A 27,912-nucleotide genomic window follows, 5' to 3' on the forward strand; every position below is an offset into this window, starting at 1 on the left:
AATAAATTTTATTCAACATTATATTTAACTCAATCATTTGTATTTTTAAAGCAGTTTAACAATAAAATTTAACAAATACATATGACTGCTTTTAAAATTCACTGTACTTTTAAAAATAAATTTTATCAAATGTTTTACAAATTCTCTTTTTAGTTGATTATTTATACAGTCTAGCTAAAAATAATTATTTTAAACGTTACAATATTACCAAATTGGCCCTTAATAAATCAATAATTTATCACATTATAATTCCATTAAAATAAAAAAAGTTAAATTATTGCCTAAAAAAATTGTGGAATGACTTCACACATGCAGATTTGTTTTAAAACAATGATTTAATCTAACCTAATTTCGAATCAATCTAATTTAACCACACCAAAAATAGCAAACCAACAGATTCCCAGATCTACCCCCGAGAAAATGTACCGATCTATAAACCATAACATGTTACAAATAAAATAGAAAGTGGGTCCATTTATTCATTGCAAAAATGGAAAAATAAAATAAAATGAAGAGAAATTAAAATAAACTCTCAACATATACGGCTAATTGTCAAAAAGTTTTACCCGGAGAAAATAATTTTAGGTTATTAATTAATTTCATGGTCGGTCATGTACCATTTCAAATTGCGTAGCACAAGTAGCGAAATATATTACCAAAATTTATTTCCTATATTTTGAAGAAATTGGCGGGTACCTCCTAACAAAAATGAATAATTTTCCCGCCATTTTGTTTATATAATCTGTTCCATTTAGCTTATGTGAATGAATAAATATATCCAAATTTGCTTTACGTAAGTTTCAGCGAAAGAGCAGCTTAGAGCGTCACCCGGATCGGTAACGAACTCTGAGTTGACTCGCTACACATCGAGTTCGTGTTCCGCTCCGGATATTATTTAATTTTCTTTTTAGTAATGTTTTATTAGTCGTTTCTCAAATACGTCGTTGACTCCTCTGTCGGAGAGGGTAAATCGTGTACAAGTGGACTTTTGTGAAATCAGTTTTGACCAAATGGTGTGGGCCCTACAATCTAATCGGACGTCAATATATTTTATTTATCAAGTTTGATTGGATTTATGGTTTATGGTTAATTAAAGGAAAAAAAAAATTGTGCCAAGTTACCCCATACTTCATTTTTAAAGTAGATCTCTTATGCGCCACTCGACCTTTAGCTGAGTGGCTGGGCTGCTGCCCTCACAGTTTAAACCCCCACAAAAGTATTGTGAGAGCTTAAGTATTTCCTTAATTATATTATTTAATTGATTGGAGGTCAACATTCTCCTTTATAAATGTGAGAGGAGTATACGTCTTTCTAATATTAGTGAAAGTAAAAATGTAGATAGTGTTTTATAAGAATATATGTAAACTAATCTCAATAATAGTCTCATTTATAGTCTAATTGTCATAGTAGATCTCATGCAAAATAATATATTTTCAAATTAATTTTTTATTAAATTCTATTAAAATAGGATTCAATAAATTCTGATACAATTATCAATAAACTTATCACTTGACACAATACAAATAAAATATCATGAAGACAAATAGGTTTAAGTTAATAAATATTTTGATTTTTGATTTTTTTTTAAACCAATTATGTACATAATTTAGAAAAATAATGGTTCCTTTTTTGCCATTTAGATACAATATTTTAAAATTATTACTATCTATAGTCAGTTTGGACAAGTCCAATTGTAGATTAGTGTTATGAAATGCATAAGTTTGAATCCTCATGAGAAAATTTTATCTTTTCACAAAAATATGAAATAATAATAAATTTATCCATAAATACACTAGATATATTAATCTTTTAGCTAACCTTGGTAAATCTTTTAGATTATTATAAATATATATATATTTTGATAAATCCCAATTATAATGTATATCACGTTAAAAAAAAATAGGAAGCATCATTTAGATAAAAGTAGTTTTTGATAATAAATATCTCATTTAACTTATCTGTAAGTTACAAATATATTTGTAAATAAGTGTGATTATGTTTATTCTTTTGTATTATTTGATAAAAATTAAATTTTTTGTAGGCAACAAACATTAAATTAAAGGAGAAGAATGGAGGAAAGAGAATAATAAACTAAAAAAAGTCACATAACCTATTATTTATTCTTTTTAAAATGTATATTCACTAATCCGTATATTATGAGAATACTTCCACCGGATGATAACCTTTTTCATTTTAATAATATATAGGCAAACGAATCCATGTCATGTAATTAAAAAAATAAAAATAAAAATTTCTGATTCGACTCGAACGGGTCGAAATCCTAACTCGAAGATTCCGAGTTTCCAACTCCGTGAGTGAAAGACGAACAACTAATACATATTTAACTCGTTACATATGAAGTTATGGAGAGAGAGAAAGGGAGGCTTTCTTTTTTAGGGCTTCTAATCCTTCTCTCCCCACGAAACACACAACACCAGAAAAATCAGAAGAGGAAAAAAAAAAAAAAATTCGATGACAATTTATAAACCCTAACTAGGTACTATTTTTTCCTCAAACTTTTAAAAATAAATAATAAATCAAAACTTCAATTCTATCTACTTATAAAAATCATTCAATCTATTACTTTATCTCTCCATTTTTAAAAAATACCATGTTTTTTCAAATTTTCTTTTGTCTAATTAACAGTTAGTACGATTCGTTATTGATTTTGTGTCGCGTGATTCGTTTGTATAGGATCTGTACGAACTCTGGATCTCTTAGTTACTTGAAAGGAAGCATATGTTAAAACTTCAGCAAATTATACGATTTTGTGGAACCCTAGAGTTATTTATGAATAGGTGAATCTTGGTTTTTGATTTGATTTGGTCTGATTGGTTCGTTATCGATCTAATAGATGGAGGCTAAGGTGAAAAGGCCAAGGGGTAGGCCGAGGAAAAGAAAGAGACCGGAGGATGAGGATGTTACCGATGGTGCTGGGGGTAAGAAGCGGGTTGTTGTTGTTGAGGCGAAACCAATTGCGTTAGTCGGTAGATATGTGTTGAAAGAATTTGAGAGTGGGATATTTTTAGGAAAAATTGTGTATTATGAAAGCGGATTGTATAGGGTGGATTATGAGGATGGTGATTGTGAGGATTTGGACAGTAGTGAGCTTCGTCAGTTCCTTTTAAATGAGAATGATTTTGATGCTGATTTAACTCGGAGGAGGAAGAAGCTGGATGATTGGCTGGTGAAAAGGAGTCTCAAGAACGAGAAGGGTAATTTAGAGAAGAAAGATGGGGATGCAAAGAGTGAGGTGGATCGGATAGAAGCATCCACATTGAGCGAGGTGAGTTGTGGCCTGACAGTTGAGGATGTTGGTGAACAAGTTGAAGGTGATATGGACTCATCTAGTGATTCATGTGAGCATGTGCGGGAGACAGATGCAGGATTGGAGGCTGAAACCCCACTTCTTCCACCTCCACAATTGCCTCCATCTTCGGGGACTATAGGTATGCCAGAGGAATATGTTTCACATCTTTTTTCTGTCTATGGGTTCTTGAGGTCATTCGGCATACACCTGTTTTTAAGCCCGATTGGATTGGATGATTTTGTTGGGTCACTGAATTGTTGTGTTCCGAACACATTGCTGGATGCCATTCATGTAGCGTTGATGCGTGTCTTGAGGCGTCATCTTGAAACACTCTCTTCGGATGGCTCAGAGCTTGCATCAAATTGCCTGAGGTAAAATTTTTATTGTCTTTGTTAGTGCATTATGGTGTAGAATGAGTGCAATACTAGAAATGATGTTTTTCATTTGTATCTATAGTTCATCATATTCTACTGGTGGTTGCTGCAAGAAACATGAAAATGGTTAGATTTTGAACCATTTTGTCTTAGGAAACAAGACTGTAAATCTTACTCGATGCAGTTTAATATGACTATTTGACTAATTGGATTTTGTTGTGTTTTTCATTTTAAGTGTGTAAGTAATTTTTTGGCATGAACTATATCCTCCCTATTCATATCTATGACGTATGCAGGTATGAAGATGCATTTACTTTTTATTTCACTGACATTGCAGAATCATGTTATTTTCTTGTACACAGGTGCATTGATTGGAGCCTGCTTGATACACTAACTTGGCCCATTTATGTGGTCCAGTATCTAATGTCAATGGGATACATAAAGGGAACCCAGTGGACAGGATTTTATGATGAGGTTTCAGTGAGAGAGTATTATTCCTTATCTGCAGGAAGGAAGCTGATGATTTTGCAAATTCTGTGTGATGATGTGTTAGATTCTGAAGAGCTGAGAGCTGAAATTGACGCACGTGAAGAATCAGAAGTTGGATTAGATCCTGATGCAGCAAGCAATGGTTCTGAAATTGCGCGTAGAAGGGTCCATCCTAGATTTTCCAAAACTCCGGATTGCAAGAATAGGGAGGCTGTGGAATTTAATGCTGAAAACGATCGAATGAAGACTTCTTGTAAAGCAAAACCTTTGGGTTTTAAAGGTACTGAGATGGATGCTCCGGGTGTTGATGTGGATGGGAATGGTGATGAATGCCGCATTTGTGGAATGGATGGGACCTTGCTTTGCTGTGATGGGTGCCCATCGGCATATCACACAAGATGTATAGGTGTCTCCAAAATGTATGTACCAGAAGGGTCATGGTATTGTCCGGAATGTGCAATTAATAAAGTGGGCCCGATTGTCACAATTGGAACCTCACTTAGAGGAGCAGAATTATTTGGGATTGATTTATATGAGCGAGTGTTCCTGGGTACATGCAATCACTTACTGGTGTATGTTTCCAGAGCTTTCTACATCTTACTTTTCTCATTAACTACAATTTTTATTTTAACTTTTGGCTATCCACTTCTGGTATTCGCTCTGTAAAACTTGTGGTACTGAATTTGTAGTTTGTTACTGTTTGCCTTTTGACTGGAAAAATTATCTAAAACTTTGTTTTCATGCTTTATTATAGTCTCTTGGCTTTATTTTCGGGATGATGCCTAAGTGTTTTGACTGATTTTTTGAAATTGATTATTTCAGACTCAATGCTTCCAGTAACACGGAACAGTATATCAGATACTACAATCCGATTGACATTCCCAAGGTCTTACAAGCACTTTTATCATCTGTGCAACACGTATCATTGTACTTGGGGATTTGCAAGGCAATTCTACACCGTTGGGACATTCCAGAAAGTGTTGTCCCCTTTATGGGAATGGAAACTAATACAATAAATGCAAAGGCAGATGAAAAGTTTTGTAGTCAATCGCATCATCCTCCGATCAAGGAAAGCCAAAGAATTACAGATATGGTTGAGGCTGGGAATGCAAGTAGTAACAACGGAAGTAATGTGGATAATGTGGCTGTTTCAAGTCTACACACCTTTATGAATACAATGTCCCAAACTGGTGTTCCTATTGTTCAGAGCAATGATATAACAGTAACAGAAAAATTACAGGATTGTCTCGTATTGAATGGGAAGCTACCTGGACATGTCAAAATGGAGTCTGCCATGTCTACTGGTTCGGTTACCCAGCAACCTGATCCATCTGATGTAACCTACCAAAGCTTGGTTGACAGATCAAGTGCAATAGACTTTATGACTTGCACCTCACAAATCAGCAATGATGGTAATAGCGGGCATGCAAGTTCCTGTTTATCACCAAATATCTCATTTCTGAGCAAGGAACGAAATCATGGAGGTCTTTTAGGAGTTGGAACAAACTATGCCAATAAGTGTGCATTCATGGGCTCTGTTTTCAAACCTCACTCATATATAAATCAATATATGCATGGAGAATTTGCTGCGGCTGCGGCTGCAAAATTGGCCGTTCTTTCATCTGAGGAAAGCCAGGCTTCAGAGATGCATAAATCAGGCAATACCAGAAAAGCTATGTCTGGTAGCATTTCACTGCAAGCAAAAGCATTTTCATCAACAGCCTCGCTGTTTTTCTGGCCCTGTTCTGAAAGGAAGCTTTGGGAGGTTCCAAGGGAGAGGTGTAGCTGGTGTTATTCATGTAAATCCCCACCTTCAAATAGGAGAGGATGCATGTTGAATTCAGCTATGACAGTTGCCACTAAAAGTGCTATGAAAATTCTCAATGGCCTTCTTGCTCCAAAGACTGGGGAGGGGAATCTCCCTACTATTGTGACATACATTATGTACATGGAAGAGAGTTTATGTGGTCTTATAAGTGGCCCCTTTAGGAGCGTAAGTTATAGAAAAAAATGGCGTAAACAAGTTGCGGAGGCTTGTACTTTGAATTCGATGAAAGCCCTCTTGCTAGAAGTGAGTTCCCCCCCCAAAAACAATAAAATTTGTTGGCATGTTTATTATCATGCATATATTTGTTTCAATTTGTTTATTTATTTTATTGTGATTTGAAGTTCCTGGATTTTATATAAGTAGGTTTTGATTATTAAGATTGGTAGGACATTTCTTTTTCACATGTGTAGCATATGTTTGATTGTTGATTGTTGTAGATATACCTTGAATTTCTTGTATCTTAGTAGCTGATTCTATCTTCTAGATGCATTTAAAATGAAATAGGAATGCTTTGCACTGAATATATATATGGTCTTGCGCATGTACTATCTGTGACTGCCGCTTTTCCATACTCTCGAATGTACTTTAATGTCTTGTCATATCAAATTCATTGGCTATTTGTTTTATAATATGCTGAGGGAATGATACCTTTTGATTTTAGTGCTTCACTCATGATTAAGCTTGTTAAGTGGTCATGAGACCATAAGACATTTTTCTGGTCATTTCTGAGTTCTTCGTTTCATTCCTTCTTGGGTTGAGTTTTAATTAAATGGATCATTCAATCTTCCTGTGTTCACACTACTTCCCACCATTTCAGACCGAACTTTTGATAAACCTTAGATTTTGTTTCCTTCCTCCAGAAAGTATCAGGAACTTGCTGCAGTGGGGGCACGCTTGTGTCCGCTTAATTATTTTAGCTAAATTGTATAAGATTTCATGAGCTATTAAAGACCTTGGAGATTGTTCAGGCATTCAGCTGTGGCCATAGTGTTTTTATGCTCTATATATGTAATTATGACCATTTCCTTAGGATGCGTACAGTCTTTTATGTTCTGTTTGTGAATGTATGACTTAATTATTACAGAGTTTATCCATATGCTTATGTTATGTTGTTGCGTTGCGAGTCTTGTGACCTTGTAGTCTTCATTTTCAGCTTGAGGAAAACATCTGCCATATTGCTCTTTCTGGGGACTGGGTGAAGTTGATGGATGATTGGCTGGGTGACTCTTCTGTGATACAAAGTGCTTCATGCAATTTCGTAACTACCCAGAAACGTGGATTAAGTGGGAAGCGGGGTAGGAAGCATTCTGTTATTTCTGAAGTTACAGCTGATGATTGCAATGACCAAAGTTTCAGCTGGTGGCAAGGAGGGAAGTCAACAAAGCTAATATCTAAGAAAGCAATTTTGCCGCACACAATCATTAGAAATGCAGCTCGCCGAGGTATCATCTATGGTGTATACTTACTGTTATAATTTTTAATTTTAAGTTAAATTAGTTGAAAGGGAGAAAAAATATTCATGATTTTATGGCTCATCAGGTGGTTTGAGAAAGATCTCTGGTGTTAATTACACTGCAGAGATGCCTAAAAGAAGCAGGCAGTTGGTTTGGAGAGCTGCGGTTGAAAGGAGTAAGACTGTGTCACAGCTTGCACTTCAGGTTTGTCTAAATATACCATTTGAGTTATTATATTACTTCTTTCTTACACTTTTAGCATATTTTCTTTTTGTTCTGATAATATAATGGGTTTCTGGTTTTATGATTTCTCAAAGTATTTTGAAAATTTTGCATCAGGTTAGATATATAGACCTTCATGTGAGATGGAGTGAGCTTGTTCGTCCCGAGCAGAATCTCCAGGATGGAAAGGGTCCAGAGACAGAAGCTTTTGCTTTTAGAAATGCAATTATTTGCGATAAGAAAATTGTAGAAAACAAGATTAGATATGGAGTTGCTTTTGGAATTCATAGGCATCTTCCTTCCCGTGTTATGAAGAATATCATTGATATAGAGCTCAGTCAAGATGGCAAGGAGAAGTACTGGTTTCCTGAAACGTGCCTTCCTTTATTTTTGATTAAAGAGTATGAAGAAAGAGTGGACATGGTGATTGCGCCATCATCTAAAAAGCCCTCAAATGAGTTGTCTGAGTTTCAGAAAAAGCAGTTGAAAGCTTCCCGAAAGGATTTATTTTCATATCTTGTGTGTAGAAGGGATAAGATTGAGAAGTGTGCATGTGCATCGTGTCAACTTGATGTTTTGCTTGGGTAATTACTTTTTATATTTTACATTATTTTAGTTTTGGGTTTTTGCACCTACTTGCCTCAGCTCATCTGTCTTTTCTCATGATGTGATCTTCAGGAATGCGGTCAAATGTGGTACCTGCCAAGGTATGCTAATCACCAACCTATCAGTTTTTTGTTTTAGAGATGTCTTAGGATTCCCAGTTGTTTACCTCCGCTTTTATGTCAATATCTATGTCAAAAATTTCACAGATATAATATTTTTGCGTATCCTGGACTTTGGCCTCCCATTCCTCATGTTATCTGATAATTACTACCCCTTTCTTTTATAGCTGCTTTATTGGCAGCCTAAGTTTCCTTCTTTTGGCTCTTTCAAGACACTTGCAGATGACGTATGCCTACATCCTATAATTGATTTTATACCCCCTTTTTTAATTGAGTGTCTTAAGTTTACCTCGCTTTCGTTCAACAGCTTGTCTACAAAAAGTAAAACTTGCGAACCATTAAAAATTGAGATTGAGAAATTTTTTTTGCAGAAGGAAAAGCTGTCAAATGCATTGTAGATGTTCGTGTATGTTTTAGATGCTGTATTTTGGACCTCTAAAAGAAATATAGAGGAAAAAAGAAACCTGGTGGACAACTTGTCGTACTTGCTAAACAAAATGCCATATATTTCTTACACGCTTGCTCTTTTTTTTCCATTGAAAGTGACTATTGCTCTTTGTAAAAACTTAAAAAAGTGATCAACCTGGTTAGAATTCAGCTGGTTGCCAAAATTGGTGGGACATAAAAAATGCATGGATCAAAACAAAACTTTACCAATCCAATAATAAATTAGATTTGATGAATTTCCAGCCAAAATTTGAACCTGAAGAAGAATGAGAGGAAGAAAAAGTGAAGCAGAATTAATTTTGGAACTTGTTTTCCAGGAATATTTTCCAATGTTCTCTTACTGCTCATATAAGATAAGGGTCCTTTGAGCAATTTGGCCCTCAGCAATTGTCAGAGTCAAAAGTTTTTGATTGCTTGGCAATTGTGAAAATATTGAAGTCAGTTAAATATATAGTGATCCTGTCTCTCTCTTTCTCTCTCTCTCTCTCTCTGTTTTAATTTTTTTTTTCATAATTTAAAAAAGGAAAAGAAAAAGAAATCTGTTCCTCTAAGTAAAGGTGCCATGGTATCCCTTGAAATTTGGGAATGTTTCGGGGACTATAATTAAACATTCTGGAACTTTCAATTAGTGTAATTGAGGTTCACTATTTTCCAGGTAACTCACCTTGTAAATAATATGTTGTTAGCATGGAAAATTTACTTATTTTCTCTTGGAATGATTGAAACAATTGTTAGTCTACGCACATACAAATAGAATAGTACTGCAAATAAGTAATAATTGTGTTTAGGTGTTCTGAAGATATATAAGTAGTTCTTAGTTAAATGTTTAGCCCACAAATAAGATTATTACAATTGGCTATAATTGTAATTTCAAGTTAGATGACTTTAAAATGAGGAGAGTCTGTTATGTCATCAGAGATAGGATGCTTGCTGCTATATTTGTTGTTGCAGAATTGAATAATGTTGAAGTTTTGCTCTGTACTTTGGCAAGGTTATTGTCATGAGGGTTGTACATCAAGTTCAATGCATATGAACAGTGGAGTTGAGCCCATGATTGTCTGCAATCGATGTTACCTTCCAAGAGCTTTAGCTACAAGTGAAATTCGTAGCGAATCTCCAACCAGTCCACTGCCCTTGCATCGGCAAGAATATCATACTGCGGTAAAAGTCAGTAAAGGAACACGACCTAAAGGTTTTAATCAAGCATTGGCATCTATCAGAACTCAGGAGAGTTCTGAGAGCAAACAAACAGTTTCTGATTCTAGTACAGTGACGAAAACTCGAAATAGAACATTGTCTTGGGGAATCATATGGAGGAAAAAGAACATTGAAGATGCAGGTGCTGATTTCAGGCGTGCAAATGTACTCCCAAGGGGCAAGTCAGTTACCCATTTGGAGCCTGTTTGTGATCTGTGTAAACAGCCATATAATTCTAATCTAATGTACATTCACTGTGAAACTTGCCAAAGTAAGCCACTTTGGATAGTTTTTGCTATTACATTTTACCTGAAGATATCAATTTTTTATTATACGTATCTTAATGACACTTTGGATCTCTGGTCATTTGCAGGGTGGTTTCATGCTGATGCTGTTGAACTTGAGGAGTCAAAACTTTCTGATGTAGTAGGTTTCAAGTGTTGCAGATGTCGTAGGATAGGAGGACCTGAGTGTCCCTACATGGACCCGGAACTGAAGGAGCAAAAGCGCAAGAAGGATCAAAAGCGCAAGAAGGATCAAAAGCGCAAGAAGCAACAGTTGAATGCTCCTAAACAGGGGCAGGGATCTATGAGGGTAGATTCTGATGATGGTACCATTTCTGAATCAAAGGAGTTTAAACTCACTACTCCAATGTATCCGATGGAGGAAATGTTTGTGCCAGAAGACGATCCTCTTCTTTTCTCTCTTTCGACGGTTGAGCTTATCACGGAGCCCAATTCAGAGGTGGATTGTGGCTGGAATAATTCTGCACCAGGGCCACAAAAACTTCCAGTCAGAAGGCAAACGAAGTGTGAAGGGGATGTAGGTAGTGGGTCTGTTGGGAATAATGTTCCTAATGTCGACTTATCCATGAGTTTTGATGCAAATAATGTCATGAACCCTAAAGAGGAGCTTTCAGTTCCTTGTGTGGAATGGGATGCTTCTGGCAATGGCCTTGAAGGTGAGATGCTGTTTGACTATGACGGTCTTAACTACGAGGATATGGAGTTCGAACCCCAAACCTACTTTTCTTTTTCAGAGTTGCTGGCTTCTGATGATGGTGGGCAGTCGGATGGGGTTGATGCTTCTGGGGTTGTGTTTGGAAACCGGGAAGATCTTTCTTGTTCAATTCAACAAGATGGAGCCCCTCAACAATGTGGGTTGGGTACATCTAAGGATCCAAGCAATTGTACGGTTTCGACGGTTAATAAAATGCAGTGTCGAATTTGCCCTGATATTGAGCCAGCTCCTAATCTCTCATGCCAAATTTGTGGCCTTGTAATACATAGTCAATGTTCACCTTGGCCTTGGGTGGAGTCTTCATACATGGAAGGAAGTTGGAAATGTGGCAATTGCCGAGACTGGCGGTAAACTTGCAATGCCTAAAGGAGTAAAGGTTAAAAGACTGTGCCGTTTTAATTTGAGGGGGTGTATTGTTGAATGGGGATTTTATTTAGGGTCATTTTTGACAAACTTTGTGGATGGAATGGCAACTGAGAGTGAGGTTCAGGGTCTGCAAATTTAACGTTCTTTTTTCGGTTGCCGGTGAAGGTGGAGAAATTCTACAGTGTAAAGGCCGAGTGGTTCCTGCTGCTGATTAGAAATTGCTGCTGCTGCTCAGTTGCCAATTTTGGTTATATGGTTGCCTCCTGTGAAGTTCCCTTTTGAGCAACTGGAATCAGTCAAGGTGTTGCTAACCAATCTGATTCAAGGAATTCAGCAGAATTGGAGAAAGTTAGGAAATCGGTTATGGTGTAAACTGAACCGTAGAATTGATTTGCTGGTTTAGATTATTTACAGCGATCTAGAAAGATAAGCAATTTTTTTTGGTTGTGCTTATCCGGTTGCATTGCTTGTACAAATTAGATTTCTGTCAGCATATTTTACTTGGAGAATAGCAAAAGATTAAAAGTGGAATCCTTTGTTCTTTTTCATCTTTCCGTCTTTCGTATAAAAAAATAAATATGTATGAATAAATTGCATTTCTTAACCCAGTATATGTATGTATGTATATGTATACACACACACACACACACACACAAAACAATTCTATTAGTTTTCAAGGAGATCCCATTCGGGTAAATCACATAAATGCTCTATTATTTTCATCTATTAAAATGATTGATTGACAAACAAATACTGTCTTAATTCACAACTCAATCTAGTTCATGCAAATATCTTACAAACTGTATACATATTTGTACTACAGAAAACAATCCAGTGAAACTGGGAAGAGAAAGGGAAAAAAGAATGGAAAGAAATGGAAAAACCTCTATTCCAGAAGACATAAAAAGCTCACCCAGGCGCAGTAAAATTGTGCAGAAAAGAATCTCAAAATCCCGACCAACCCTCACTCAAACACTAAGCCGATCACAAATTAGGTCACCCTCAATTCCGCCAGCCCTCGCATCATGATTTTCCCTATCCACCTCTTAATTGGAAGGACAGACAGGAAGGTCGGTTGTAGAAATCAGGTTTACAAGTGTATATTGAACAAATATTCACGGGTACTCACTGCTAATTTGTCACAGCAAACCTGCCAGCATTGCTCCAGGATCGTTTGACGGTGCTGCTGGCGCTGGGGCAGGTGGACGGGGAGCAGTGGGAATGCTGACTAATTGTTCCTTGATGAACTCCTTTAACCTGCAAATCAAATGGTCTAAGCAGTCTGGCAAGTTGTTAAAACTCAAATATAACTCAAGAATAGGCCTATGAGGCTAAATTTCATACTCAAATGTTAGTGTAGGGTCTCCTGAGGCAACCGTCATTCGCAGCTGCGTTCTATCTGCTGGATCTGTTTCAATTCTAGTCTGAATGCCACAGAAGAAATATCTGTCAAACAGTGTTCTTTCTTTTCACTAATAACAATGCATTATCTGCATCTAAAATTTAACAATACTTCAGGGTATTATTACCATAACAATTATTATTATTATTATTATCGTTTTGGTTAAAATTTTCCTCCCCATGCAAGTTACAAAATCATGTGATGCTCATACGGACTTAAGCTAGATTCATCTTTAGAAGACACTGCCACTGAAGAAGCAAGACAGCATGATCTCAATACTAAATTAAAATGAGAACACAATAAAAACTGACTCACAAACACAATGGTACTTGTAGAGCACAAGGACTACAGGCATTTGAACCGTAATACGGAATGAACGAGTAAACTTTAACAAAGGAGTAAAGGTTGCTTCCAGGTGTTATTCATAACATGCCCATCCTGAAATCATATAATTAGCCCAGATAAATAGCTAGAAGCAGATATTTCTTCCTTACCAAGCAAAGCATGGCTCGTGTACTTTCTGAGTAAAATGTTGTGCTTGCAACCAAATTATTAGGATTTGGGTCCTAAAACATAAAATCAAACTATGAACAAAATTTATATAATTGAAAGATAAAGGTGAGAGTGAAAGGATGAAGCACTTACAAGCCCTGGACAGACTATCAAATGGCAACTGTTAAATAAATTAGCCATTTCAAGTAGTGGCATTGGTCGCACACCTCTGACCTGCACAATTAATAGAAAAAATATGGCTGTTTGAATGAGAAAAATATATGGAGCTTGCCATTTGATGTAACATTGCCTTAAAGGCAGATTATGGCCATTAAGCCAATTTCTTTTCACCTCAATTGCATTTTGATACTCACGAATAAAGAACATAATATTTGCAACAAAATTAATCCAAGACTAATAACTGCAAGAGGCTCTAACAAGTAATTTACTAAAATATAAAATTCACTTCAGTAACAAATCTAATTATTTTTGTTATTATCAACATCATTTAGTGCAATAAAAAGCAGAAAACAAAGAAAATGTAATGTTTTTATTAATAACAAATACATTGTGTAAAAAGGAAAGGCAGCATGTACAAACCACTTCTTGAAGCTTTAAAGGTGGGCCTGAAAGTGATCTCCATTGTGGGAAAAACTCTTCAGCAGATACAGTTATAGGCTGAAGAAACTTATTCAGGACTGCAGGAAGGCGAAGCTTGACATTTACCTATATAAGGGAAAATTTGGATATCAACACTACCACATATTACTGAGGCCCGAGCACAAAAACATGTAAAACATGAATTTATTTTTAGCACATACCATATTGGTATTAAACTTGTAGGAGAAGTCAAGAACAGCTACATCCCTGCTTGGTCGGAGATTCATGACTTCAAGTGGGCATTGCACCTATACAAGCAAAGAGGAAAATGTCAAAAAAGAAAAATTAAAACAAAAAAAGATGGAGAACAGACTGAGAGTGACAAGTATATCCATGAAGATGACAAAAACAACATAACTAGCAGTATTCACCTGTGCTCGAGGAGGAATAGTTTCAGGTACTAATGAGAGCTCCATCTTTAAATGGGAAGGCGGTAAAATTAGAGCTTGAACAGAAAAAAGTGGAGAGGTATTCTTGTTTCCTAAGAATAGCACTAGACGTCCATGATGGCCTCGCCACTCAGCTTTAATACCAATCTGGGACAACATTTAACAAATAAATCATGTCATGCCTTGGTAAGAAACTGTAAGGCCATCCCAAAGAATGTGAGGGAGAAATAGTCAAAATAACCATAAACTTAAATAGATGATGGCCAATAGGATAGTGAGGAAAAATTTCGAAGGAAAAAGTCAAACCTGAACATAAGGATCCTCATAGAGTACACCGCTATCCTTTAAGCATAAAGCATGAAATCTTTCGGCAATATTTCCTATTGGCTGCAAAAATAGATGACAGATGTTTAGATGTTGACAGAATGTCATGGTTTCAACATGAAGAGAATGTGCAAAAGAGTGCTATGCTGCAGGGAAAGTGAAAAGCTTTCAGGAAAAGAAAATTATAACAAAAATGATAGAAAAGAAACATCTATATTAGGACTTCATAAAAGCTCTTATAATGTAGAAGGCAGAAAAACCAAGGAAAATTTTTCTTCAAAGTACTATAACATGATAGAACTGCACACGCAACACAACCATAAATACCTAACTCTCTGAGTAGTTGGGTATTATTCTCTGGGGTCTATTTATGCTACATTCAGATGCCTCTGTACTATATATAGCCAGAGCATATAGTCACTAAAACCAGCCCGATCTAGGAGGAACCGAGGGGAACCCATCCAGCAAGGCAGGTTCTACAGATATATTGACAATCAGCTCACATTCAAATGAGCAAACCAAAGTCTACAATGGCATATATACACCAAAATAACAAACAGGTAATAAATACAAACCTCAACAGCATTTGTCTGCACTGTAACAGGTACTATGGCCGCTGCGTCCACAGCTGCAACTCCTTCCAATCCAGACACCACATTTTGCTCAGATTCACCGGCAACAGGAGGACCTTCGATAGCAAGTGGGCCCAAAAGATCACCAAGAAGATCAGGTGATGGAGAAGGAGATGGAGGTTGAGGTTGAGGATCTACTTTGGTCAAAGTCCCATTTGGCTGGGCCATCCCTGGATCTGTTGAATTATGATCCTGTAAAGGTAAAAGCATGTCAGTATCCAATTACAGCTATAAATCTGATGTATTCAATCCAAAGGAAAATTCATATGGGAGATATGAACTCGATTTCATGAAGAGATAGACACTAACCACACTACTGCTCATGCTGGGAACTTTTACAAGACCAAGCTGGTTGACTGGCGATGTCCCATTAGCAGAGCTTTGGTCAGCTACAACCAATGCAGTTGATGTCTGCTGCTGCTGCGCTCGCAACTTGATGGCACTTTGCTCTGCAGTATCAACTTCAACATCTTCGGCTTTTTTGATCAATGAAGACTAAATGGTAAAGAGTAACAGTTAGTGTCAAAGATTCTGAATGAAAACCTCAATCAAACTTTTTGATGAACTGGTCCTCTGCATATAACTACTAGAGGAGGTGACTGATCTGATCACATTGTAAATTTAAATACACATACTTGGCGCTCAGGGAATTTAGGCATTTCAGCCAAGATATCCATCAAAGCTACCCCTTTCCTACTCAATGCAAAGTACTCAACAGCTCGTTGTTGAATCTCAACTTCGATGCAACTCTCATATCTAAAACAATACAGGACTGTGTTAGGAAATTCACATCATTTGTAGACAATTATGTGAAAACTAGCAAAATCCAAAATCCAATGGTAACTCTCACTTATTGAATATTGTCCAGATCTGATTCTGTAATTCTGGATCTGCGGGTTGTGTGTGCATTAAGATCTTGGCATATGTTGAAAGAAGAATAGCAACAGTGGACATCCTGCAAATGCAATACGCATTTTAACCAAGAAACAAAAGCTTTTTAAATATGAAGGAAGAATATGAAGTGCTCTTACGAAACAGTTGGAAGCTTCTCGTGAATGATGCTGAATATCTCCTTTGGACTACAGCCAGGTCGTCTGGCCAAAAGGTGGCTGTACTCTCCAAGAAGATAAGCACTAACCTATGGCAATGGCAAAATAAGTCAAATATGACATAAATAAAAAACTTTTAAGATGTAATGACATATTAAATTGAATAAAATATTCAGAATATTCTAAAGCTTCATTTTCAATTAATGTTTGCATGGTAAAATTGTTACTCTAAAAAATGGAAAACTAGTCAGAGTGTTCATGCTTTATGAGGTATTGTACAAAATTGAAATTCTACAAATCCACAAGATTCATAAAGTATTCCAAACATATGAAATCTATTACCATATGCATAGAACCAGACCGCAAGATACAAATTTGGAAGCCAACTGGGAGAAACAAGTATTATAGCTTGTCTGAATCTCTTTTTTTTTTTTTTTTTTGGAAAAGTTGCCTAATTTTTGTGATGGAAATTGATCTCTGTATATTCTCATAACATATCGTTAAAGCCAATAATAGTATGAAGTCAATAAGAATCACATTATAGAGGTAAGTAAAAACTCGACCAACAAAACTATGAGTTGACTTCATTGGACCACCCAAATAAAGTGTGAAGATTCCTATCCAATGCAAATATAGCTAATTTGGAAAATGAATGAAGGTCAGAAGTATAATCACCTTAACCATTGTCTCATGTATGGCTAATTTGGAAATATAGCTAATTTGGAAAATGAATGAAGGTCAGAAGTTAATCACCTTAACCATTGTCTCATGTATGGCAGGCTTGTCGAGATATTCTCTGGCTTTTGCAGCTGCATAAGGCTGATCAAATATGGATAATGAAGTCTCAGTCAATATTAAATGAGCAGGTCCACTAGATAAATGATTAACTGTGTTTAAATAACAAACGTGTAGATCACCTGTAGGTCCTCATTGTTTGTAACAAATTGCACAACACGGAACCATATGTCATCGCTGACGAAATCTCCAGCTTTGTCAATCAGCTGAAGAATGACATCCACATACCTGTGAAGAATCATAGGATATGATATCATATACACAGCTTATACAATCTTGTTTCTTCAACAAAAAGAATACTTAAGTGACCATAAAGGCAAGAAAGAAGGCAACAGCTAGGAAAAGAAAATGCTAGAAAGCTCCATGATAATAAATAGGCAGGTGCTAAGTTACATTAACTGTACCTTCCAGCTGACCTAAAAGTAGTTTCCCACAACCCCTAAATTATTTGAGCGGCAACAACCTAGAGGTACAAAGAAACTATTTTTGGGTGGTTGTATGTTACAGTTAATGTAACATAGCAGGGCCCTAATGGAAGTGCTTATTAACCACATAATTTCCATCCAAGAGATACCAAAAGGACAAAAGAAAATCACCCGATAGTAAATTCGGCCAAGTTTGGCCACTAACCTACTTACTGTTTTACTAGATCCAGAGGACAAAAGCAATGCCCAAGAATGTCATATGGTATAGTTTTGGGTATTAGTCTAAGGTATGCAAATTTACTAGTGGCCCATTCAATGTCAGATATACAAAACTCTTGCATGTAGTAGGAGATAATTTCTCTAAAACCTACCAGAGTGATATGTTATGGTCCCAATTTAAAATATGATGGAGGTTTTGGCATTGTTCCAACCCCCCCTTTTAATTGAATAGCATATTGGGTTGGTGTAGCTCAATTACAATTTGGTTATAATGAAGACCAGCTCAGGGCTGCACTCAACGTCTCAGTACAGATAATTCTCTCACATCTGCCCCACATGTACCCCCACAGAGTGGCATAACAAATGTTACTGTAATTTCAAGGGTCAGTTTATCACATCATCTTTGGTCATTTACCATACAAACATAAGATCCAGTGGTTGAACTAGTTATGGAATTAAGGTCAAATGTATTAGTCTTTTGCACTACATCCCCCCATGGATTATCTCTAGAAGCAACCTTCATATGTAGCTATTCACCTCCTTTTTTATTACCTTAAAGACAGACAAGGAAATTTACATTTCCAATTGTCTGTCAACTGCAGGTATCCTTCCAGCTTAGGCCATCTACATTTCCATATATTTCCCTAAATTTCTAAAGTATAACATTCTCACCATGACAAATCAGGAGCAAATTTCTCAGCAAGAATAGCAGCTTTAAGGGAAAGTTCCTCACGCATTGCAAAGTCCGCTGTGCTAAGATACTGGAAAACAGATGCAAATCAGTAGCATGCTCACTTTGTGCTTGAAAACTCTTTCAGCAGATTGCAAGGAATAGTCAATAATATAAATAAAATGTCCCCTGAATCACGTAGAACTAGTCTATATTCAGCAATTTATACCTGCAACAGTTCTTCAACTATATCCTTTGCATTTGAAACATCACACATTCCATATAGGAGATCAAGAGCACGCCTACGAATACTGAGGGGTAAAGATGAACAAGAGTTAGTAAAAGTAAGTTCACAGAACAATAAGTGATAAAGACTTACCAAAAAACTAGTGGTGGCACAATTGAATCACTGAAAGACGACAAAAATTCAAGAAGAATGTGAAAAGGAAACGCAAACTCATTTATCTGCATTTTGATCTTTCTTATGTTGAATAGTCCATTTTAAGAGCAACTCTGGTGACAAGAATAAGTGCCTCCATTAAACGAATATGCTCATAATTTTACATACATCCTCAGAAATATTCTGTCCAACTCCTTGGGACTGAAATGCATATTAAATGACCTAAATTGGTTGGCTACGCTACTCAAATTTATCATTTATCAATAAGGGTTATTAAAAAATGTCATTGGCAAATTAACCAGATTCCTTAGATCTTCAGCAAGCAGGAACAAGAACCAAAAGTTAGAATCTCTAAATGAAGACTAGAGATCACTTTAGACTCTATTTCCAATGGACAGATGAAGACCATGGTATTAGCAAACACTAAGCATATCTTTATCTAATTATATAGCCATTAATATTTTTTGTGATCTTACTAAAATCAGACGTGTTTATGGAATGCAGGTCTAAATAAAATGGTGACCAGCACACAATTAACAAATAATTGTTGGAATAAAATATACTTTCGTTTGAAAAAAAAAAAAATCCACTATAACTAGATTGACTAATATCTTGATTTAACAACTTTGGCGCTCAACAATTTTTCTAACTCAGTCCTTTCTAAGAAAAAAAGAAAGAAAGAAAATAATACTTTGGAAATGCAATTGCAGCATGCCAACTCATGTCCCACAAACAGGAAATTTACAAAGTCAACAAAGTTTGCCCCAACAAATGCACATTACATCAAGAAGCTTCAAAACTGATAAAAGTAAACAAATCTCAGTAGCTCAAATAACATTCAACTTTTGTGATATGAGAAATTTCACAATGAAAGAGAAAAGAGTTCCAAGACACCACTTTTTTCTTCATCTGTCTAAATTGGAAGGGGTTTTGGATAAAGTATTGGCTGGTTTAGCTTTGTATATGCTGGTCAGGAATTCACTGTAAATCTCATTGGAAAAACGTTTGTACAGTTTTTGAATTTTCCATTGGGTTTTCGATGATCCAGTGGACAACTGGTCCATAATACAGAGACAAATCTTTCTACTACTTCAGATAATACACTTTGTAATTTATTATCAAATTTTTTATTTACTTATTTATTTTCTTAAATCAGTCTGAAAAACCATGTGCCCTAATGGTTACTTAATTCATGAGAAAATACATACTCTCCATAGAAGAATCACTACCACCTAAAAATTGATGGTTAAATCATGCAAAACTATGAGCAACAACATCTGAGAGGCCTGCCATTCTCGACTTGGAAGTACATTAACAAAGGAAACTCGAATTGAACCTTATGTCAGGGTCCTTCAATGAGGTTATAATCTGGGCCTGATGTCTTTTGATAATATCATGCACATCTGTTACCATCAACATGCGAGTCATATTCTCCTGCAACATAACAATGTAAAGAAGTATAATCATAACCTCATAGAGTAGCAATGAGATTTACTATTATGAGTTTCGACATTAAAGCCCATTTTGGCATATATTGGTCATAAAATTTTATCAAGAAAATCTACTTGAAAGAAATAGTGAATAAAGCTAGTGTTTCCATGACTTACCAACCCAAGATATCGAATGTTTGGCTCACGAACTGCAATAAATTTTCCCAGAAGGGCAATACACTGAGACATCATCTCTTTCTCAGCATCAAGATGCATGACCTGTGAGGGAGATGACAAGCAAAAATCCTAATAAAGAGCACCTCAAATTCTAAAATAAATGAAAAATGTTAATCATTTTAGCAGGAATTCAATCTCAGGCGAAACCCAGCCCCAATCAGACCATTTAACACCCCAAATAGCACATAAATTCTTCTTCTAATCAGACAGCATCTTTTGAACGAAAAATATAGCAGGCACTAAATAAATGCATTGTATTTCAAGCCCAACAGACATTGCTTCTTCAAAATGAAGAAATGACAGTTTCATAACCTGATCACACCCTCCAATCACACATACAGAGACTTTAAATCAACTGTTCTGACTTGAGGACAACAAATCCTGCTATATATTTCTTTTAATGTGTACAGGAGAGACACATAAACCACAATACAATCACCCATAAAAGATCGCTTTCACTATTGTATATATCTACATAGGGGTGGGCAAATTCAGTTTGGATCGGTTTGAGACATATTATCAAACCGATCCAAACTTATCGGTTTGAAATATTTCCAAACCGATATAGACATAAATTTTTTATAAACTGAACCGATCTCGGTTTGAGTTTATTAGCAAAATCCATTTTAACTTTTGACTAAAATGAAATAAAATCTTAGCAAGAAAAATAAAATCAAAAAATACCTCAGGAGACTTGAGAATGAGCGATTGAGATTGAGAGAGTTGAGAATGATAGGAATTAGGAAGCACTGGAGGTGGAGGCGGAGGCAGCCGTGAGTGTTGGAAAATTAGGTTTGTGTTTTTGTTTTTATAGTAAGAGGTATGCTATTGTGTACGAAAGTGTACATTTCCTTTGTTAATAATCCAATACTAAATTGACACATCATATATCTTAAAGCTTTTTAAATTTTGGATTGGATCGGTTTGAATCCATTTGGAATCCTTCCAAACCAAAATCCAAACCGAGTGATGTCGGTTTGCAATCCAATAAACCGAAACCAGTGTTTTTACTAATGAAACCGATCCAAACCGATCCAAATGGTCGGTTTGGATCGGTTCGGTTAAAATATGCCCACCCCTATATCTACATACATGAATCCACAGCTTATCATATTGTTGAAACATAAGTTTGTTTCTCTTTGCATGAAACACATAACAATATTTGTTTTCAAGGAAAACATACTTGAATCCTACTCCAGATACAAAAACTTTTGAAGTTTTAGTTCAGCCAAATATAACAATATGCATCTATAAAAGAAAACACATAACATTGTTTGTTTCAGGGAAAGCATACTCGAATCCTACTACAAATACAAAAACTTTTGAAGTTTCAGTTCAGCCAAATATATCAGTATGCATCTATAAAATGAAACACATAACATTATTTGTTTTCAACATACTTGAATCCTACTACAGATACAAAAAAATTTGAAGGTTCAGTTCAGCCAAATATGTTAACACGCATCTATAAAATGAAAAGCCGAAATGTCCCAATATAATTAACAAATTTCACAGACTAAATTTAAGTTTATGCTCCTAACTTACCAGAGCAAGGGCTTCAAAGAGAACAGCATGAGACGCATTGTTCTTATTAACATTTTTCACAACATCAGTTCCCATCAATATCCGTTGTAAAACCTAGTTCACCAGTTAAAATCCAATTAGAATAATTTAATCAGAGACACAAAAAGCAGTATACTTCTTGTGGATAAGTTGAACCTCAAACAACGATCTTCTGGTGTTTGGATCTTCAACAGTTGGAAAATACTGAAGTGCTCTCATTGTCTTGACCTATGCCAGCAAAATACTAAATAGCATCAACATCAACAGGATTAATGTACATTGAAAAATTACAAATTTCATAAGATCAGTCACAATTAAAGAGATACTGATAAAAATTCAAAAAAGAAAGAGTAAATTCAAAATTCAGAAGTAACATAATTCCAAAGCAAATCCAAAATTCAGCTGTAATAAGCAATTCCTTCAGGGACTGCAGTAACTACATTCTCCACTAATACTAAAACTGTTCAATGAGGTAGCATTCGGTAGTCACTATAAGATTAAAACAACTCATTTTTCAATACATCACACTTGGAGGTATAAATCAATCAGTGAACATACCAGCAAATAATGGCTTACAATTAATGTACACAACAGGTTCAATCATCAATGCTGACAAAATCTGACAGCTTACAGAAAGGCCATTCATGATGACTGTTAACTAAGAGAAAATTGTACATAAAACATCAATAGGATAATTTTGATTCCATAGGACAATTAAAGATTCCCTCACAATGTTGTCCCCGCTAATGACAGTGGGCTGGTGAGTAGTGATAAAAAATTATCATTGGATTAGCACAGATATCCAATTTCAAAAAGGGCAATTACAGTGTCACTATTACTAGACTATATTTTCAAAGTACATCTCACTCTTCACTTCCAGATCGGTCACAGGACTATCAATTTGACTAGATCAAGTCCTAAGGATTTCGATATTCGGATCAACCCATTTAGTAAACATTCCGAAGTCCATTCAAACTTATTAGACAGGCCAGTTGAAGTGCATTTCAAAATTAGCATCCATGATGTGCAGATAAGTTGTAGGCGAAAAGCTGAATACAGACCTGAAGCCAGGGAGATGGAATACCATAGTAAGTGTATTCTTGTGGAACATCCTGGTTTCTAGCAAGCCGTTCCAATATTTTGACGCATTTCGGAAGACAACTCCAGTATGCTTCATGATTATTTGATACCAAAGCAACAAGAAGGCTCATAGATGATGTCAAAACGCCCAGGTCTCGTTCATCTAGCAGCTGTGCCATCCGATCCGCCCTACAGTGTATGGAAAACAAGACAAATGCAAATTAATAAAATTAATCAATTACTACAAAGCAGCCTGTTATAAAGAAATGAAATATCAAACATACCAGCCATCTACATTGACAACATCAGGATTTTTCCTGTACAAGCGCAACAAACATAATGCAGCTTTTTTTCTCACAAGCGGTCTGCAGCTACTAGAAATCTAAAATGAAATAACTGGTTAAGGTCAGCTAATATCCAAAAATGCCAATTAAAACTGCAAAATAGAGTTATTCTTACAATTAATTTTTGAACATCAGGTGCTAGTGATTCAGCAAACTCTCTTCCACCAATGTTTCCGACCTGCAATATTTAATAAAAACAGCAGAAGTACATAACTTGCTGAGTACCCAAAGCTCTTAAAATGGTACAAAATGTGAATGCAAGTCTTTATTTAAACCAAAAAGAAGATGACTGCAAGAAGAAAGAGACCAAAAAAAACAAAAGACAGGACCATAATCAGAAACTTATATCATGAACAGAACTATGCATATAACATTTGCTCCTAATAAGAAACAAAGTCAATCGTAGAAGATACAGATGCTACCATCCACGACCAAAAGATTATAATATGCTGAAATTATTGAGAGCAACTTAAAGATATAAAACCATTTCTTTCTTATGAAATAAATTGAAAATCGCTCCAGGATAATGTATGAGTTGATGAAAAGGATAAATAGATTAGGGGAAAAAGAGGCTTCTATAGATTTCTTGCCAACATACCATAGTCAATGCTAGGCACTGGAAAGTTTCATTTCGACCAATAATATCATTGCGTACAGTGTTTATCGCTAATCTCAGAAAATCATGGTTCTCATTGAGCAAACACGATGTCACAATGTACCCAACCTGCAGCCATTTAGAGCATGATAAAAAGTTAATTAAACAGAAATTCCTGGGGATATTTCTAAAAATAGAAAATGTGCGAAAACATTTGACATTCCAGAATTAAATAGTCATATTGCAAGAAACATAGCTTTCAAACACAAGAATATATGATCTGCAAATGAGCTTTCCAGCCCCTGGAAGTAACAAATAGCATTATTCAGAGAGATCCAAATAACCTAGTCTTCAAAAATTATATCATTGTTTAAATCAATTTAAATATGCACTTTCAAAATTCGTATGCATCACTTTTGACTGTTGGTATCAATAATTCAACCTATACAGACAAATCACATGATCACCATACTGTTTGAACACATAAGTGGAGAAAGAAATAAACAAACAAGTACAAATTATGGGAAAAACTGAAATGCAAAGGATTTTACCTGCTTCTCTGGATACTTCGGTGCAGATATTAAAGAAACAGCTTCCATGTGACCAAAATCTACATCGTAACCCAGCATGTAAATGTAAAGCATTTTCCAAACATATTTTTTCTTTTCATAAGGTGACAACCCCTGTTGAAAAAGTGAAAAGTTTCAATACCAGTAGATCACTTGTCAGTGTGTGGCCAATGTTAGCATGCAAGGATAAAAAGAATAAAAATAAAACAGACTTATAAAGAAGAGCAATAATTTTTACGGCATATTTGGTGCCCTGTATAGTTTCTGTGGAGGGTAAAAATAAACTGTATAAATTAACACAATATCGAGTTTGGTTGCTCTTTGCACATGAAATCATTCCTTAAGAACAACTAATGCATATAAAGAGTAGAAATTATCCCATTACACAGGTGGCATTAGCTTGTCTTATATTGATCGATTCCTATTAAATCGTTCAAAATAAAGCTTGTTCACCTCTTCGAAAACTTTGGCTATGAGTAGTCTACCAATCACCCCATGAGCTTATCATCGTTATTTTTATAATTGTAATAAATTTATAACAATAAATAATTATAAAATAAAAACTAAGAAACAAAGCATCAATCATACATTCATCAAATTTTCAGCATTAGGGTGCGTTTGGGGCAGCTGCGCGGCACACGCTTAGTCCCAGCAAATAAACCTTATGAGTGACCTAAAAGTAAAATATACAGCCAAACTAATCCTTCACATGCTAAATGCCTAAGAAGCAAAGAAAGCTTAAGATTCAATGATGCCAATAAACACTGAACCATAATATCATCATTATGTTATCATTGTAATAAATTTATAAAAATAAATAACTATAAAAATAAAACTAAGAAACAAAGAATCAATCATACATTCAAAAAAATTTCAGCATTAGTCCCAGCAAATAAAACTCATAAGAGACACAAAAATATGATATATGGCCAATCTAATCCCTCAAAGGCTAAATGCCTAAGAAGCAAGCAGAGTTTAAGGTTCAATGATGCAAATAAACACTAATCATTTAACTTTGTGAGCATATGCAATGTGGGACAAAATTTGCTAAAAAATAAAATAAATAAATGTTTGACAAGTAAGAGGCTTGTGACCTCTGGTATCCATTAAATTAGCAAGCCAGACCAGTATTTAATAGTCAGTCACGATAGTTTGACTAATTGATCCAAGGAATATCTTGCTCCCCTGGATTTTTTAAATATGGTGATAATACTTCACGCCTTATATATCTCAAGCACGAACATAAATAACCCTTTGTGAATCATACTGTGCAAAAGAGTTATTTCTTTCAGCCAAAGAAATTTTCATAGGACAAACTTAATCCAATGGTTTTTATTTCAAAGAAATTACACTTTGAAATATTTTGTCATGGACTCATTTATTAAAATTGCATTAAGTTAATGATTTAATTTTCAAGCGCATCCCATATGATGTTACTAACTCATAAAAGTGCAAATTTACCAATTGCACTGCATATCAGAATAATTTCCTCTTGCTACTCCTGACATCTTTCGCACAATCCCCATAGCAGTTTCTAACATTATATCAGACTTATACTTTACTTTTCAGTAGCAATAATTTTGGAACACAACCTTGGTAAGGAGGTTAACTGTTATTCTGGAAATTAATAGAATAAATAAAACAAGAGAGGAAAACAAAAAGGAGAACAAATATGAATTTATATCTTTATCAGTCCCCCAACCAATATTGTCTAAATTGAGAAAAAAGGCTTCCTTGCTGACAATCACCAAGACTAATTTTGACAGAAACCTGAAGGAGTGTATAGGCAGAATCCCAATGAGATCGGTCGGTTCAAACAGAGGCCTAGTACATTATGCAAGGCATCAAACTCTCTTTCAGCTATAAACAAGTCTCTTCTAATAGAAAATCTATGTGTTTTATACTTTGATTAGTAAAGAAATGAGGATGTCCTTACTGATAACCCATAACTCTATATCAATCAAAATCATCACTTAGTGGTTATGTTAAAACATTAAGGAATACCAAAGACTGTATGCAAAGAAAGCCCCATTCACAAATTCTTGCCATAAACCTCTATCCAGGACTATCAAACTTTCGAACCATCCAGCCACATTGCTTTAAACCTTGCAACATGGTCAGCTAATGAAAAGTCTGAGAAAGATAACATATTTCTCTTCAATTTTCCATCAAAAAGCAGAATTACTTCAGTAACTTCAACGAACAATCTCATAAACAATTTACACAGGCCTACTGATCACCTCAGCACATCTACTAACTTAGCATTCTACCGTACATACAGCTCGTATTAAGTCCAAAATTCTAGTAAAATCAAACTATTTCATCATTTTCCCGATCAAAAAAGAAAAGAAAAATCCAAAATCCAACTCGAAATTAAATACTAAACAAAATTCCACTGGTAACTAAATTAAACTCAAATTTACAGCCTCAGAAAACCCTAACCTTTTCGTTTTTAAAACGAGTACGAATGTTGCCGAGCTCTTTATCGACGCGGAGCCTCTCCTGCTCTTTGTTGGGACAATTTCGAATGTCGCTGATGAAAACAGAGAGACCTCGCATGCCAGACAACGCCATTTATATCGATCAGATCCAAAACCTAGACAGAGAAAGAGAAGCAATTCCTGTGTCTCTCTTTCTCTATCTCCTGTCTCTCGTGCTTCAGCTCACGAAATCTCAGATCCTCTCAGCCGGATCTAACATACAAATGCTGCCACTGCAAAAAGATCCTCGATTACTTTAAATTTGCTTTTTAGAGAGAGAGAGGATCGAGTAGAATTTTGAAATGAGAAAAAATAAAAGTAGAGAGAGAAAGTAATGGGAAAAATTTTGGAAAAGCCGTCGAGAAGAGAAGAAGAGCCGCAGCGGGGAAGAGAGAGAGAGAGAGACGACTTTTTTTTATTTTAAAGAATTTTAGCAACTCTATTTCTTTCGTAATTAATTTAATTTTTTTAATTATAATATAATTCTTTTTTTTTTTCGTTTCGTATTAATGGTTATTTGTTAGTATACGATGAAATGAACCACTGCCACTTTGTGAGAGAGTATGGGATCAGATCGGTTAGATTTTGTTTGGTGGTGGTGGGAATTACTGTTTTTTCATTAATGGATGTTGAGACTAGAGAAATTAACCCGAGTTTCACATTTGTTTCTTTGTTTTTATTTTCTGTGTTGGGTCCAAGTTTTTTTAATAAAAAAACAATATATG

General features: G+C 35.4%; 2 protein-coding genes across 8 annotated transcripts; one reads left to right on the forward strand and one right to left on the reverse strand.

The window, feature by feature from the left end:
- The first annotated feature begins 2,245 nt into the window (after positions 1-2,245).
- On the forward strand, positions 2,246-11,980 carry LOC18035681 (DDT domain-containing protein PTM). Of its 6 annotated transcripts, XM_024179646.1 has the most exons (11): positions 2,329-2,497; positions 2,695-3,449; positions 3,606-3,681; positions 4,047-4,745; positions 4,996-6,244; positions 7,155-7,443; positions 7,541-7,659; positions 7,795-8,261; positions 8,356-8,384; positions 9,841-10,317; positions 10,420-11,980. In XM_024179646.1, exons 2-11 carry the CDS (start codon positions 2,855-2,857, stop codon positions 11,415-11,417), a joined length of 4,998 nt encoding a protein of 1,665 aa, XP_024035414.1. In that variant the 5' UTR covers positions 2,329-2,497; positions 2,695-2,854; the 3' UTR covers positions 11,418-11,980. The 6 variants fall into 6 exon arrangements, with proteins under 6 accessions (XP_024035412.1, XP_024035415.1, XP_024035414.1 ...); XM_024179644.1 differs by lacking the exon at positions 2,329-2,497 and adding an exon at positions 2,246-2,311 and having other exon boundaries at positions 2,695-3,681; XM_024179642.1 differs by having other exon boundaries at positions 2,695-3,681.
- A 210-nt stretch (positions 11,981-12,190) lies between these two features.
- LOC18034316 (AP-2 complex subunit alpha-1) lies at positions 12,191-27,512 on the reverse strand. 2 transcript variants are annotated; one of them, XM_006424293.2, is made up of 27 exons: positions 27,150-27,512; positions 24,690-24,821; positions 24,142-24,267; positions 23,659-23,721; positions 23,484-23,581; positions 23,181-23,388; positions 22,276-22,347; positions 22,102-22,194; positions 20,497-20,598; positions 20,226-20,323; positions 18,719-18,800; positions 18,492-18,580; positions 17,298-17,403; positions 17,134-17,199; positions 16,363-16,469; positions 16,182-16,286; positions 15,967-16,087; positions 15,641-15,826; positions 15,275-15,523; positions 14,682-14,762; positions 14,358-14,522; positions 14,148-14,234; positions 13,927-14,052; positions 13,480-13,560; positions 13,329-13,400; positions 12,777-12,856; positions 12,191-12,689 (listed from the first exon to the last, which is right to left on the reverse strand). In XM_006424293.2, exons 1-27 carry the CDS (start codon positions 27,279-27,281, stop codon positions 12,572-12,574), a joined length of 3,045 nt encoding a protein of 1,014 aa, XP_006424356.1. In that variant the 5' UTR covers positions 27,282-27,512; the 3' UTR covers positions 12,191-12,571. The 2 variants fall into 2 exon arrangements, with proteins under 2 accessions (XP_006424356.1, XP_024034346.1); XM_024178578.1 differs by lacking the exon at positions 24,142-24,267.
- Positions 27,513-27,912: the final 400 nt, after the last annotated feature.

This window comes from Citrus clementina, unplaced genomic scaffold, assembly GCF_000493195.1.
Source record: "Citrus clementina cultivar Clemenules unplaced genomic scaffold, Citrus_clementina_v1.0 scaffold_8, whole genome shotgun sequence".
In the NCBI taxonomy this organism is placed as follows: Eukaryota; Viridiplantae; Streptophyta; class Magnoliopsida; order Sapindales; family Rutaceae; genus Citrus; species Citrus x clementina.

Bases quoted from the DNA above. Each gene is read 5' to 3' on its own strand.
- LOC18035681 (XM_024179644.1), top strand. From the start codon at position 2,855: ATGGAGGCTAAGGTGAAAAGGCCAAGGGGTAGGCCGAGGAAAAGAAAG. The intron at 4,746-4,995 runs GTATGTTTCCAG...TGATTATTTCAG, and splicing joins ACATGCAATCACTTACTGGT to ACTCAATGCTTCCAGTAACA. The intron at 8,262-8,355 runs GTAATTACTTTT...TGTGATCTTCAG, and splicing joins CAACTTGATGTTTTGCTTGG to GAATGCGGTCAAATGTGGTA.
- LOC18034316 (XM_006424293.2), bottom strand. From the start codon at position 27,281: ATGGCGTTGTCTGGCATGCGAGGTCTCTCTGTTTTCATCAGCGACATT. The intron at 16,287-16,362 runs GTAAGAGCACTT...TTGCATTTGCAG, and splicing joins GAGAAGCTTCCAACTGTTTC to GATGTCCACTGTTGCTATTC. The intron at 12,690-12,776 runs GTATGAAATTTA...TTTGATTTGCAG, and splicing joins GACCCTACACTAACATTTGA to GTTAAAGGAGTTCATCAAGG.